Consider the following 13318-nt stretch of genomic DNA (forward strand, 5'->3'; position numbering starts at 1 on the left):
CACATGTTGCTGCACGAACGGGAGGTCAGACTGTTGCCCTGACCAGCCCGATCACCGGACTTGTCACCCCTTGAAAATGTGTGGGATATGATGAAATGACGGGTGCGGCGGAGTGACCCAATGCCAACCACCAAAGATGAACTGTGGAACTAGGTGAATTCACCATGGATGATACTCGCGCCTTATACGCGTCGATGCCATCACGCATGGAACAAGTTATCAGTGCCCACGGAGGAGCGAGAGTCTACTAGGCAGCGGGGCACATGCTGAACCTAGGTGACTGTAATGCTGATCGTTTCTGCAGAACATACTAATGAACATGTGTGTGAAGATGAACTTCCTATCTCTAGTCTGTTTTTTATGAACATTAGTGTATAATACAAGATTTTTATATTTATGCGTAGGAAAATTCATTCATGATGATGTAGTGGAAATTTAGTGGGAAGCAAAAGAAAATTAGATTCAGCTTTCTCTGGTGAAGGTTTAGAGAACAGGAGATTTTAGCAAATGACGGAGTTATCTTTTTTAAAGACTGCTCGTCTCTTTGAGCTGAAGCTGAAGGCATCATATCTGATCGTACCTCTCACCTTGTCGTGGATAGAGCGTAGGCATATCCGGCAAATGTAGAGGCTGTTAGTTGACCTTCCGTCTTGCGTACTAACTTAATATTACTGAGCTTGGAAATTCAGCATAAACCCCAAAAATTCACTGTTGGAAATTCTGGCAATAGCTTTAAATTATCTGTTTGCTGCAGAGAACAGATGAGCAGCGTTAATTTCTCAACCAAGGGATGTCCAAACTGCGCTCTCCTCTCCTCCCCGACCTTCGACCGTTCATTCTCTATTACGCAGCAGAAGTTAAATCATAAAGTAGGGGACTCACTTACCAGCTTATGACCTTCTTAGAACAGAAAATAACTCGATGTTGCTTTCCAAAATATCTAAATATCGGCTTACAGGACAAAGCTCATTCTTTCTGTAAAGAAGTGACATTACTCTAATTATGCAAATTTTAATCATCTATACGACGGATTTAGGCTATCGCGTACAGTACACTATTATGAAATGGAAGTGGTGTGTCTATTTACTTTTTGAGTTATTGTACACTCGCATTTCTACAAATTTTAACACGTTTTAAAGACGCTTAATTTTGTTACAGTTATAAAATGGCCGTAGTTGAAAAAACGCATATAGCAGAAATATACTCGGAATAGCTGTTGCATCATTATAATGAATGATACGAACTCGTGACCGAAATGCCAAGCCAGTCTGGCGACATTAGGGCCCTATAGCGGCACAGGAGTACGTCACAAGGCAACCAGAAGGAACCGAAGTCTAGGAAGGAAATCGTTTGTGCCAATTGTTTGTTAAGTGACGAACGGAATGAGTGGGGAAATAGATACTATTCTGAGCAGTCTGCTTTTTTGCCGATTTTTTAATTCATGCGGACAAATTGGAGCAAAGATTCATTTATAGTAAGAGGAGTTCCAAAAGAGATGTTTCATTAAGTACCATGTTCTTTGAAATGATTTAAGAAAATATTGATTGATTGATTGATTGATTGATTGATTGATTGATTGATTGATTGATTGATTGATTGATTGATTGATTGATTGATTGATTGATTGATTGATTGATTGATTGATTGATTGATTGATTGATTGATTGATTGATTGATTGATTGATTGATTGATTGATTGATTGATTCTCTCCGGACGTCTTCAAACCTGTTCCGGGTAAACATCCTCCAGCAGGACCAAATCAGAAGCTTGGTGCTTGAAGAAAGCGAAAAGTTTAGATCTAAGCAAAATTTAAAAAGAAAAAGGTAAACCTAAGTCTGGATGAAAGAATAGAGAACACACGAGAGGCACCTCATTCTTCAGAAGATTGAAACATTGTCCTATCCCGTGACGTACGAACTGGGTATTTCATAAATAACTGAGTTTGAGAAAAAACTGCCTGTTAAGAAGATAATGACGAAGTTATTTTTATAAACGGATTTTGAAGATGCGGAAATAGTTGAGAGGTGAGGGTGGCCTGTCATAACAGGCCTCTAAACATGAGATCCTTCTAGCTGAGTGCAGTCCAACTTCCTTGGTCAATTATTGCAGTCTTCCCACCGTGGCTTTCGTTTTCTTTTGCTGATACCTTCATTTATTTCGTTCGGATTAGTGTTAGTAGGGGAGAGTTGTTGTTCCCCACAGCCACCTGTTAAAAGACTTTTCAGCTCGTCCACAACTTTGCCGAAGTGTGATGGGAATTAACATCTATAGTCCATTTTCGAATCAGTTGACCAGCTCAGTTAAATGAACGACGGAACGACGTGTGAGCTGAACCGTCCCCTCTCGGACTGTCTGTGAGTGCTGTGTTCATCGTTATCAGCGTCTTCTCGATGACTGTAGGCCTCCATGTCGCCTGCTCTACATCAGCGCTCTGTTCAGGGTAGAACAAGAAACGTTGTCCAGTAGTAGCGGTACTTTGATCTTCTTGAACCTGTTAACGTCGTCCTTTTCATTCGCCCCTATATTTCTAACCCTCCTTTTGAATTGCCTTGCACACGTTGCTGTGGGCTCAAGATTGGTTTTTACTGAATAAACCGCTACCATATTTTCTGTTTTTATTTCAGGACGGAGAACCTGGCACCAGCACTGCTCCTCCTTCCGAAAGGTAAGATGTGTCTAGTGCAGTAATAATAATAGTAACAACAACCCGAAACCCCGTCAAAACATGGCGGGCAAACGGGTAGATATTCATTTATGTTTAAGAGATTCTGTGTACAGTTAGCTCGCTATGATCGTTCAGGCGTGAACTCTATATTGTCCGACACCGCGGCTTGCCGGTTCGTGTCCCGTTGGCCACAAAATGTTCACCTTAATGGAGGTGGTGGCATACAATTTATAAACATTAGATTGCCAGACAAAAGCCTGGATTAAATTCCGTAGTGCCCATACGGAGTGAGGGCATATGACGCTATTGATGATGATTTGTCCGTCAGATGGGGATGTAACGCCTTGAGCAGACACCTTGTTGCTATTGGACAGGAGTAGGCCACGTGCTGTCGCCAAGTTTCACCCTATCCGTTCCTACCATCATGTATCACGTGCTTCATCGCATTTCATACCCGAGCTTGTAGAAGAATGGAGCACATTCTTTGTAAAGTTACTTTTTGTCAGTGTTGCAACTGTAAAGCACTCTCGACATTGCCACGGCTGAAACCTGCACGTTCCTGTGTTTCCCTTCGAAACCAAATGCCGAGCGAATTGGAAAATGGTGCCACTTAAAGGAAAATGGAAGCGTTTTACCTGAACGAGTTAAATCATCTCGAGGGAATATAGATCATTGCTTATTTTCAATGTACAATGCAGTTAAATAAACGTACTGTCGGTGAGTGCTACATTCATCGTTATCAGTGTCTGCTTATCGATGATTGTAGGGCTCCGTGTCACCTGTTCCACATCAGCGCTCTGTTGAGAGTAGAACAAGAAAGCTATTCCTGTCCGTGCTACTAACATAACAACTTTTCTATTAATCACAGTTGTGCATATCAAGGAATTCGTTAATATAACTGTAAGTTGCTCCTGGTTTGCTACGAGCACGCTGTCACACAAATCAGGTTTGAAAATTGGCACATCAGCCGTTTGTTCGTATTCCGGCTTCCTTGACAGTAAGTTACGACACGGAGGATCGACTGACTTTTCTAACTACCGGAGTGGAAGAATTTCACATCCTCAGTGTTAAATTTACAACACGGAAAAGGGACTTACGCATTTCTCTGGCAATACTTCAAGCTAGGAAATAAAGGGAAAGCTACAAAGAGGCAGCAACACTGTACCAAATAGCTTCTTCTCGATTCACTCCAACACAACACAGACCGGAACACGTCCGACTGGTCATGCGTGCTTGTCCCCTTCCACCATCGCATGCCTCAGCGCTACCTCTGTACAGGTGTCCTTGAAGTACTGGCGAGCGATTTAGGAAATCAGAGTGCTATATTTAGTCTAATAATTTAATACTTTTCGGCTATGTTTTATACTTTTTAAGGCACTCTGCTAGTATAAGGCGAAAAGCTTTCGCCAGAATGCCTCACGACGGCAATCGGTTCAAACGTTCCCTCAAAATCGCTATAATAAAAGTCAGTCTAGTGTTTTATATATAGAAAATAATAATAAAGATAATAATATTAATAATATTTTTATGAGAGAGTGTGAAACATCTTTCATGAGACACATGTGAAAGGTTCACATTCCACAAAACTGAGGTAATGTTACCCAGTGAAATACACACACCCTTTTCGCACGATGACATCTCTGCTCCGGAATCACTCTCGCATTACTTCAGGGCGGCATTGTGGTTTTACCATATAAGCATTCTTGTTTCCTCCATGAGCATCCAGATCATTCCCTTTCTCTTGTAGGTTACTTTCAGCATATACAGCTATCTGATCCCCAAATTCCGTAACATCACTGGAACAACAGATTCTAATGTCAGTTCTTCTAGCTCAACTTCTAAACATCTTCATGTAGCTCACATACAAGAAGGGTGTGGAGTACACCGTCAGAATAATTACAATAAATACATAATGGATCGCTCGCTATGCCTATTCCGTTTAAAATTTTTCTAAAGTATCCGTGGCCTGTCAAGGGCTGCGTTAGATAATAATTACCTTCTCCGTGTGGCCGTGCTACGCAATTCTCTGAACATGGTATCAGACGCTTACTGCATTTCCCTCGAGGATTTTCCTCCTACATTTATTGCCATCGTTCCTTTCGTTTGCCTAAGCCAACTTCTTCAATCAATCAATCAATCAATACTGATCTGCATTTAGGGCAGCCGCCCAGGTGGCAGATTCAATATCTGTTGCTTTCCTAGCCTTTTTCTAAATGATTCCAAATTAATTGGAAATTTATTGAACATCTCCCTTGGTAAGTTATTCCAATCCCTAACTCCCCTTCCTATAAATGAACATTTTCCCCAGTTTGTCCTCTTGAATTCCAACCTTATCTTCATATTGTGATCTATCCTACTTTTATAAACGCCATTCAAAATTATTCGTCTACTAATGTCATTCCACGCCATCTCTCCGCTGACAGCTCGGAACATACCACTTAGTCGAACAGCTCTTCTTCTTTCTCTCAATTCTTCCCAACCCAAACATTGCAACATTTTTGTAACGCTACTCTTTTGTCGGAAATCACCCAGAACAAATCGAGCTGCTTTTCTTTGGATTTTTTCCAGTTCTTGAATCAGGTAATCCTGGTGAGGGTCCCATACACTGGAACCATACTCTAGTTGGGGTCTTACAAGAGACTTATATGCACTCTCCTTTACATCCTTATTACAACCCCTAAACACCCTCATAACCATGTGCAGAGATCTGTACCCTTTATTTACAATCTCATTTATGTGATTACCCCAATGAAGATCTTTCCTTATATTAACACCTAGATACTTACAATGATCCCCAAAAGGAACTTTCACCCCATCAACGCAGTAATTAAAACTGAGAGGACTTTTCCTATTTGGGAAACTCACAACCTGACTTTTAACCCCGTTTATCAACATACCATTGCCTGCTGTCCATCTCACAATATTTTCGAGGTCACGTTGCAGTTGCTCACAATCTTGTAACTTATTTATCACTCTATAGAGAATAACATCATCCGCAAAAAGCCTTACCTCCGATTCCACTCCTTTACTCATATCATTTATATATATAAGAAAACCTAAAGGTCCAATAATACTGCCTTGAGGAATTCCCCTCTTAATTATTACAGGGTCAGATAAAGCTTTGCCTACTCTAATTCTCTGAGATCTATTTTCTAGAAATATAGCCACCCATTCAGTCACTCTAGTCCAATTGCACTCATTTTTGCCAGTAGTCTCCCATGATCCACCCTATCAAATGCTTTAGACAGGTCAATCGCGATACAATCCATTTGACCTCCAGAATCCAAGATATTTGCTATATCTTGCTGGAATCCTACAAGTTGAGCTTCAGTGGAATAACCCTTCCTAAAACCGAATTGCCTTCTATCGAACCAGTTATTAATTTCACAAACATGTCTAATATAATCAGAAAGAATGCCTTCCCAAAGCTTACATACAATGCATGTCAAACTGGCCTGTAATTTTCAGCTTTATGTCTATCACCCTTTCCTTTATACACCGAGGCTACTATAGCAACTCTCCATTCATCTGGTATAGCTCCTCTGACCAAACAATAATCAAATAAGTACTTCAGATATGGTACTATATCCCAACCCATTGTCTTTAGTATATCCCCAGAAATCTGATCAATTCCAGCCGCTTTTCTAGTTTTCAACTTTTGTATCTTATTGTAAATGTCATTGTTATCATACGTAAATATTATTACTTCTTTGGCCCTAGTCTCCTCCTCTATCTCGACATCATCCTTGTAACCAACAATCTTTACATACTGCTGACTGAATACTTTTGCCTTTTGAAGATCATCACATACACACTCCCCTTGTTCATTAATTATTCCTGGAATGTCCTTCTTGGAACCTGTTTCTGCCTTAAAATATCTATACATACCCTTCCATTTTTCACTAAAATTCGTATGACTGCCAATTATGCTTGCCATCATGTTATCCTTAGCTGCCTTCTTTGCTAGATTCAATTATCTAGTAAATTCCTTCAATTTCTCCTTACTTCCTCAGCCATTTCTAACTCTATTTCTTTCCAGTCTGCACCTCCTTCTTAGTCTCTTTATTTCTCTATTATAATAAGGTGGGTATTTACCATTCCTTACCACCCTTAATGGTACAAACCTGTTTTCGCATTCCTCAACAATTTCTTTAAACCCATCCCAGAGTCTGTTTACATTTTTATTGACCGTTTTCCACCGATCATAGCTACTTTTAAGAAAATGCCTCATGCCTGATTTATCAGCCATATGGTACTGCCTAACACTCCTACTTTTAAGACCTTCCTTTTCATCACATTTATTTTTAACTACCACAAAAACAGCTTCATGATCACTAATACCATCTATTACTTCAGTTTTCCTATAGAGCTCATCTGGTTTTATCAGCACCACATCCAGGATATTTTTCCCTCTGGTTGGTTCCATCACTTTCTGAATCAGCTGTCCTTCCCATTATTAACTTATTTGCCATTTGTTGGTCATGCTGCCTGTCGTTCGCATTTCCTTCCCAATTGACATCTGGCAAATTCAGATCTCCCGCTGCAATCACATTTCTTTCCATGTCGTTTCCCACATAGCTGACTATCCTATCAAATAATTCCGAATCCGCGTCAGTGCTACCCTTTCCCGATCTGTACACTCCAAATATATCAAGTCTTTAGAAATGAGCCTTACACCTAGAATTTCATGTGTCTCATCATTAACTTTTTCGTAGCTTACAAATTCTTCTTTCACCAGAATGAACACTCCCCCTCCCACCCTTCCTATCCTATCTCTACGATACACACTCCAGTGCCGAGAGAAAATTTCTGCATCCATTATATCATTTCTCAGCCATGATTCAACTCCTATTACAATATCTGGTATATATATATATCTATTAAATTACTTTCCTTTCCTTACAATACTTCTACAGTTCAACACTAACAATTTTATGTCATCCCTACTTGATTTCCCGTTTCCTGTTCCCTTATCACCGCTCCCTAGTCCATCCCGTTTCCCTGAATGTACCTCCCTATTACCCTTCCAAACAAATTTCCTAACTTATACGTACCACTGCGGTTTAAATGAAGGCCATCTGAGCGCAGATCCCTATCTCCTACCCACCCATTAGGACCTAGAAATTTCACTCCCAGTTTCCCACATACCCACTCCATAGTCTCATTTAAATCCCCAATCACCCTCCAGTCAGTATCCCTTCTACACAGTATTCCACTAATAACAATCTCCGCTTTCTTAAACTTCAGCCGTGCTGCATTTACCAGATCCCACACATCTCCAACTATGTTGGTACTTATATCAGCTTGCCTTACATTGTTGGTACCAACGCGAAACACTACCACCTTCTCCTTCCCCTCCTCCCTCTCTTCTACTTTCCTCAACATCTGCCTCAACCTAATTCCTGGATAACACTCTACCCTGGTACCCTTTCCTTCACACACTTTCCCCACGTGTCTAACGATGGAATCCCCCATGACCAGAGCCTCAACCCTACCCACTTCATTTGATTCCCTCCCCTCCTGGTCAGCCCTATCTTTCCTGATAGCTGCAGAAGCTACTTCCTCCTCCCTTTTCTCCTTCCCATGACCCTGTTCCACCTGTCTTTTCCTATCCTCTACTCTACATTTTCCTTTCCTACCTTTTCCCTTCCTCCTACTTCCACACATCTCAGCAACAGTTCCCTGTCCCTCATCTTCCTTCTGTTGTTCTACCTGGAGTGACTCGTACCGATTTCGCACAGACACCTCTCCTGAATTCTGATCCTGAATAGAGCCCTTAGCCTGCAATCTCATTCCCCTTAGAACATTAGACCACCTGTCTTCTACAACTCCTCCCTTTCCTTCCCCTCCCTCTTGTACACCTACTGTAACCTGTACATTGTTTGAGGGAGTCCTATCTTCCTTCCTGTCTTCTGTGAGAATCCTAATTATCTCCTTCAAACTTTCCAACTCCTCCCTCATACCCCTCAATGCCTCACCACATCCACAGTAAGTACACTCGCGCTCCTTAGCCATTCTTTACGGGGAAAAAAATGAAATTAAAAATAAAATAACTTATTTGCAAAAAATAAATGAACGGAGGGATATATTGTCTGGGATAGTACACAACAATAAGGTAATTAATATACGACTACAATACTACTTAGTCGTGCTCTATTTTTTTTTAATCCTACAACCCCTGACAGGATAAAAACTGCTGTTAATTACTGAATATCAAAAGTAATAGCCTACACAAGAACTACACAGTTCCAAACTGCAATTAAGCCTATTCTAATTACAACAACAGTATTTTAGTAAGAGTTTCTACGGATACCTCTACTACACCAGTACTACACAAATATTTTACAATAATAAAATAATCACACTAAATTCTAATAGGATATTACTCGTATACTACTGTACAGTACACTACAGTAATTTTAAACTACTTTCAGACGTATCCTAATTACGATACCGGTACCGTACCGTATGTCACTAAACTAAGCACATCAGAAATGAAATTTGCAAGAACTACTGTACTCAAAGATTACCAACGAAGCTAAATGCTTAGACAAATTATTATTAGTATTACGGTCTAATAGATACACACGAAAAATAACACACGAATATAGCAGGCAAGATACGGCACTATCTAAATGTACTGTATCTATACTACAATGTATCTACACTACACTACACTGCGTTTGGTTAAATGCTGAAGTATCGAAAGGATTGCCGTACACGAAGAAAAACACGAATATAACTGGCAAGATACTATCTAATATATTATACCTTATCTTCACTACAATTCTACTGAAATGTGGTCATGTGATTATTACAGCTGGTGGATTACTATTATTTTCCCTACTCCACGGGGCGGAGAATGAAAGTGTCCTTAATTAGGCCTACTGAAAAATACGAGGTTGTCTACAGTAATTTCTCAAATATTTCTATCAAAACTACTACTACTACTCCAGGGACTTGAACTACAATTTCTTATTTATTTATTTATTATTAGCTAACCGCTCATAAATACTGAAAGATCGAGGGAGCGAAATATAGATTACGGATACTTTAACTACCTACTCAGAAGTACAAATGAATGGAATACAAGGTCAGCTGATTTTTATTTACTTGACTACACTACACCCTTTGTTCACGACTGTAGCCAACAATTCAATATTTGAATATGAGGAGCGACAATAATCAATAACAATACGACTGTTAACTATTACCGTGTAATCTCTTTAACTTCTTTTTAAATGGAAGTTTACAGGCCTATCGTGTTTTTTAAATGTAGTAAATTATTACCTTCGCGGCGCATTTCATTGCAAACTCTCCTTCAGTACGCCAGGTTTCCTGTCTCTGTAGCGCAAGTAAGTCATTCGGTGGTACTGCTGCTACCGTAAGGATCGCAGGTTCGGGTACCGTACTGCCCCCATTTTTCCCGAGCTAAGCCCAGCCATTCGAGCGAGAGATCCCAAGGTGGACCGTTCGATCGTTGGCTATCACTTTCTAGAGGCATTTAAGGGTTGTTAAGGATTGATGACCAAGCAGGATGAAAAGAAATATTAAAACAACACTCTGACATTTATTCACATAAGCAGACAGACAACAAAATATTCTTACTGATATTTTCTGTTACATAACAGAGCTTTCATAATATCGGATCTCTTCCTCGATTTAGAGTGACACGTGCTCATATCTCCAGCTCTACTGTGCTGTAAATGAAACCAAAGAAGTAATTAGGCCACTTGCCCTTTTTAAACCAAACATTTGACTGAAAGAACTAAATAAATTAACATGTGTTCCAAGTTTCACCAATTTAAAGTCGTCTCAACACGTGGTTTTTACAATGTACACACTGAATTAGTCATTTACAGTATTTAATATTGATCAATGACACCAACATGAACTTCAGTAGCAAAGAAAAACTGTTTCCAAAATTCTCAAAATTAATTAATTATTATCTTGATTATTATTATTATTATTATTTTATCATTCAATTGACCTGTTTCATTGTCACACGATCGTGTTCTTATTAATTCTCCACCGCATCATTTACCTAATGTTCATCATTAGCATTCCAGAGTAATGATTTTTAATTAATTATTAATGACTTATTTTCACAATGTTTCAAAGTATTCATGCGGCTGACAAATTTCTACCTTTGATCTTTGCATTTCATTTCTATTCAAATTAATCTTAAAGTATTTCAGATTTTTAGAAATTTACATTACCAACGTGTGAGCTAGTTAAATAAATTCTGTTTACAAATCGAGTGCCTTCACAAAGTAACGAGATGATCTTTCCTTTTAAATCTCGCTAATTAAAAAAAATAAATTAAATTCCTTCCTAGTCTTCCTTGACTTAATTTAATTAAACTTTCCCTTAAGGGCATGAAATTATTTCTTAAGGCAACACACAACGATGAATATGATCCGCGTCACAGCGAGTGCGCGACCAGATCAAAATTGAATGAAATCAACATGGCACAAGAGAAATATACACATTTACACACACACATTCACACTAGGGAAACACGTTTTTATGTACACTATTTACATCGAATCCTGATTTGGTAATTTTATTTATGATTTTTATCGATGGTCGGGACGCGTAATGTCTCGCAGAATAATCCGTGTACAGAAATTCTCCTACATTAATGGTGGCTAGTGATCGAAGTCATGGGTATCACTTGGTAGAAACTCATTTCACATATCAGCGCAAGTTCATCTAATTCATGAGATTATATTGGAAGATTCTAGTAAAATCCATAAGCACTACCATCATGTGGGCTACAGGTTGAATTTACCGCAAGCGTGAGCCTTACTCGCATTATTTTTACTTCCTACCTGTGAAATACACTCGCAAACACGTGCTCTACTAACTATAATCTATCTTGCGCTCCAAATACACAAGAATAAATCAATATCACCACTAATTCATCATTTACTCAATTATGCAACAAATATCCCTCAGGATAGGCCATATTCCAGACCCTAAATGAACAGAGCACATTCCATCTCACATTTAGGAACTCTACAGTAGTTTTATGGCTCACGAGCGTTTACATCTGTTTTACCCGATCTTTAGTCAATATTATTATTATTTAAGTGATTATTACATCTACTGATTCTCCTGGAATGTCGTAAAATTAGATGACTTCATCATAAAAACAACAAGTGATTTTAAAAGACACTAGGTTCGACCCTATTCACTCAAGATGTACACGCAAATTTTCCGTCCGGTAACTTTCAATATTACAAAGAAAGTGGATTTATCGTGTGGTCAGTGATTATTAAACTTAAGCTCCTTAAGCATGGGAAGTCATTCAAAGACAACCTACATGTCTACTCTAATAGATTCCAAAATTTCATTCACACGTACCTAGTCTACCACGACACCTTAAGAAGTAGGAAAATGAAACATTTCTAACTACAGCAAATTGATAGATCTACGACTTAAGAAGAAAGACCTCTAGTTGTACAAAAGATAAGACAGATAAATTAAATTAAAAGGGTACTCAAGTTTTTGTAGAGTTCGATTCCCGTCGACAGTCAGTTATTTCAGCATACTCCGGCCAGTCTCCTTCCCATTACCAGAGACGCCTTACATTTTTACAGCTCCATGGAGGCTCTGCAATGGATGTCCCTCGATGAAATGATGTTGGTAATTGCGGAATTCTTCATCTTGAGATGTTCAATTCCAAGACGTCTTCCGTTGATTGCTGGTCACAAGCTGTAACTGAGATGACAAAATTAAGTATTTTGCACAAGCACACGCAGAATATAAACAGCTCGTCTACACTGTCACACTTAACTTGGCTCCTAGGCGTTTTTATTCCACAGAATTCACTAATTATCAGACTAAATTCTGGTAGAACGGGCGTCGACTTGACTTGAAAATTTTCTTTCCACGTGGTCCGGTAATGTGATGTCTCACCCAGCGAACAAGCATTAAGAAAAGCATAAAGAGCATTAAGAAAACAAGCATCAAGAAGAGCATAAAGCATTAAGAGAGCGATTCACTCGAAGCAAGGCCTTTTATCTAATTAGCCCAGGGAGGTGTGTTCTTCAGCGAGAACGGTAATTGGCTGATGATCTCATTTAATTTGCGCAGACTATTCCAGAAACAAGCTGAGTCGCGCGTGCGAAGGCAGTCACGTGGTTTGCTATAACCTTGGCACAGTCTCGCCGATGACGTATCGCACCCCTCTGAACGACAAAAAAACTCGTTCTCGGCTCTCCACAACTTCCCAAGTGATATGTTGCGGCTTCAAGCAGACAATAAAATTTTTGCTTTCCACTTGTTAAAATATTCGTAAGATCGCCAATTTTCACGGGGACATCTCTCCCTTGGTTGGAATATAATTTCGTTTGTAGATGAAATTATAACGTAACAGTGTCCATTACTATTGTTCCGGAAAATTGGCTGTTGAATCACCTGGTAATAACTTAATTGAGCTCGCGACAGGTGTGAGACTCGGAGTTCTTCGTTCCGCTCCTGGCATCCAGTAGCCTAGTCTCTCCATACAGGGTGTTCCACAAGTTTTATTTCCATCTTCAGTAACTTATTTTTCCCTTTTAACAGGTGGTTACACGGTGTCAGCTAGTGGTGTAGATGTTCGGTAGAGTCCATGCGTCGACCTGTATCGCGCTTCCTTCTTGAAG

At 39.5% G+C, this 13318-nt stretch overlaps 1 protein-coding gene across 2 annotated transcripts in view; it reads left to right on the forward strand.

Annotated features, from left to right (window-relative positions):
• LOC137502723 (uncharacterized) overlaps positions 1-13318 on the forward strand; it is a 134163-nt gene that overhangs the window by 28579 nt on the left and 92266 nt on the right. For both annotated transcript variants that reach the window (XR_011018847.1, XM_068229742.1), the window contains exon 4: positions 2626-2666. Coding sequence is in view for 1 of the 2 variants with exons in the window: in XM_068229742.1 (XP_068085843.1) it covers positions 2626-2666 (41 nt within the window). In the remaining variant the exon portion in view is untranslated. The remainder of the gene's footprint in view (positions 1-2625; positions 2667-13318) is intronic.

The sequence above is a fragment of the Anabrus simplex genome, chromosome 11, assembly GCF_040414725.1.
Source record: "Anabrus simplex isolate iqAnaSimp1 chromosome 11, ASM4041472v1, whole genome shotgun sequence".
Taxonomy (NCBI): domain Eukaryota; kingdom Metazoa; phylum Arthropoda; class Insecta; order Orthoptera; family Tettigoniidae; genus Anabrus; species Anabrus simplex.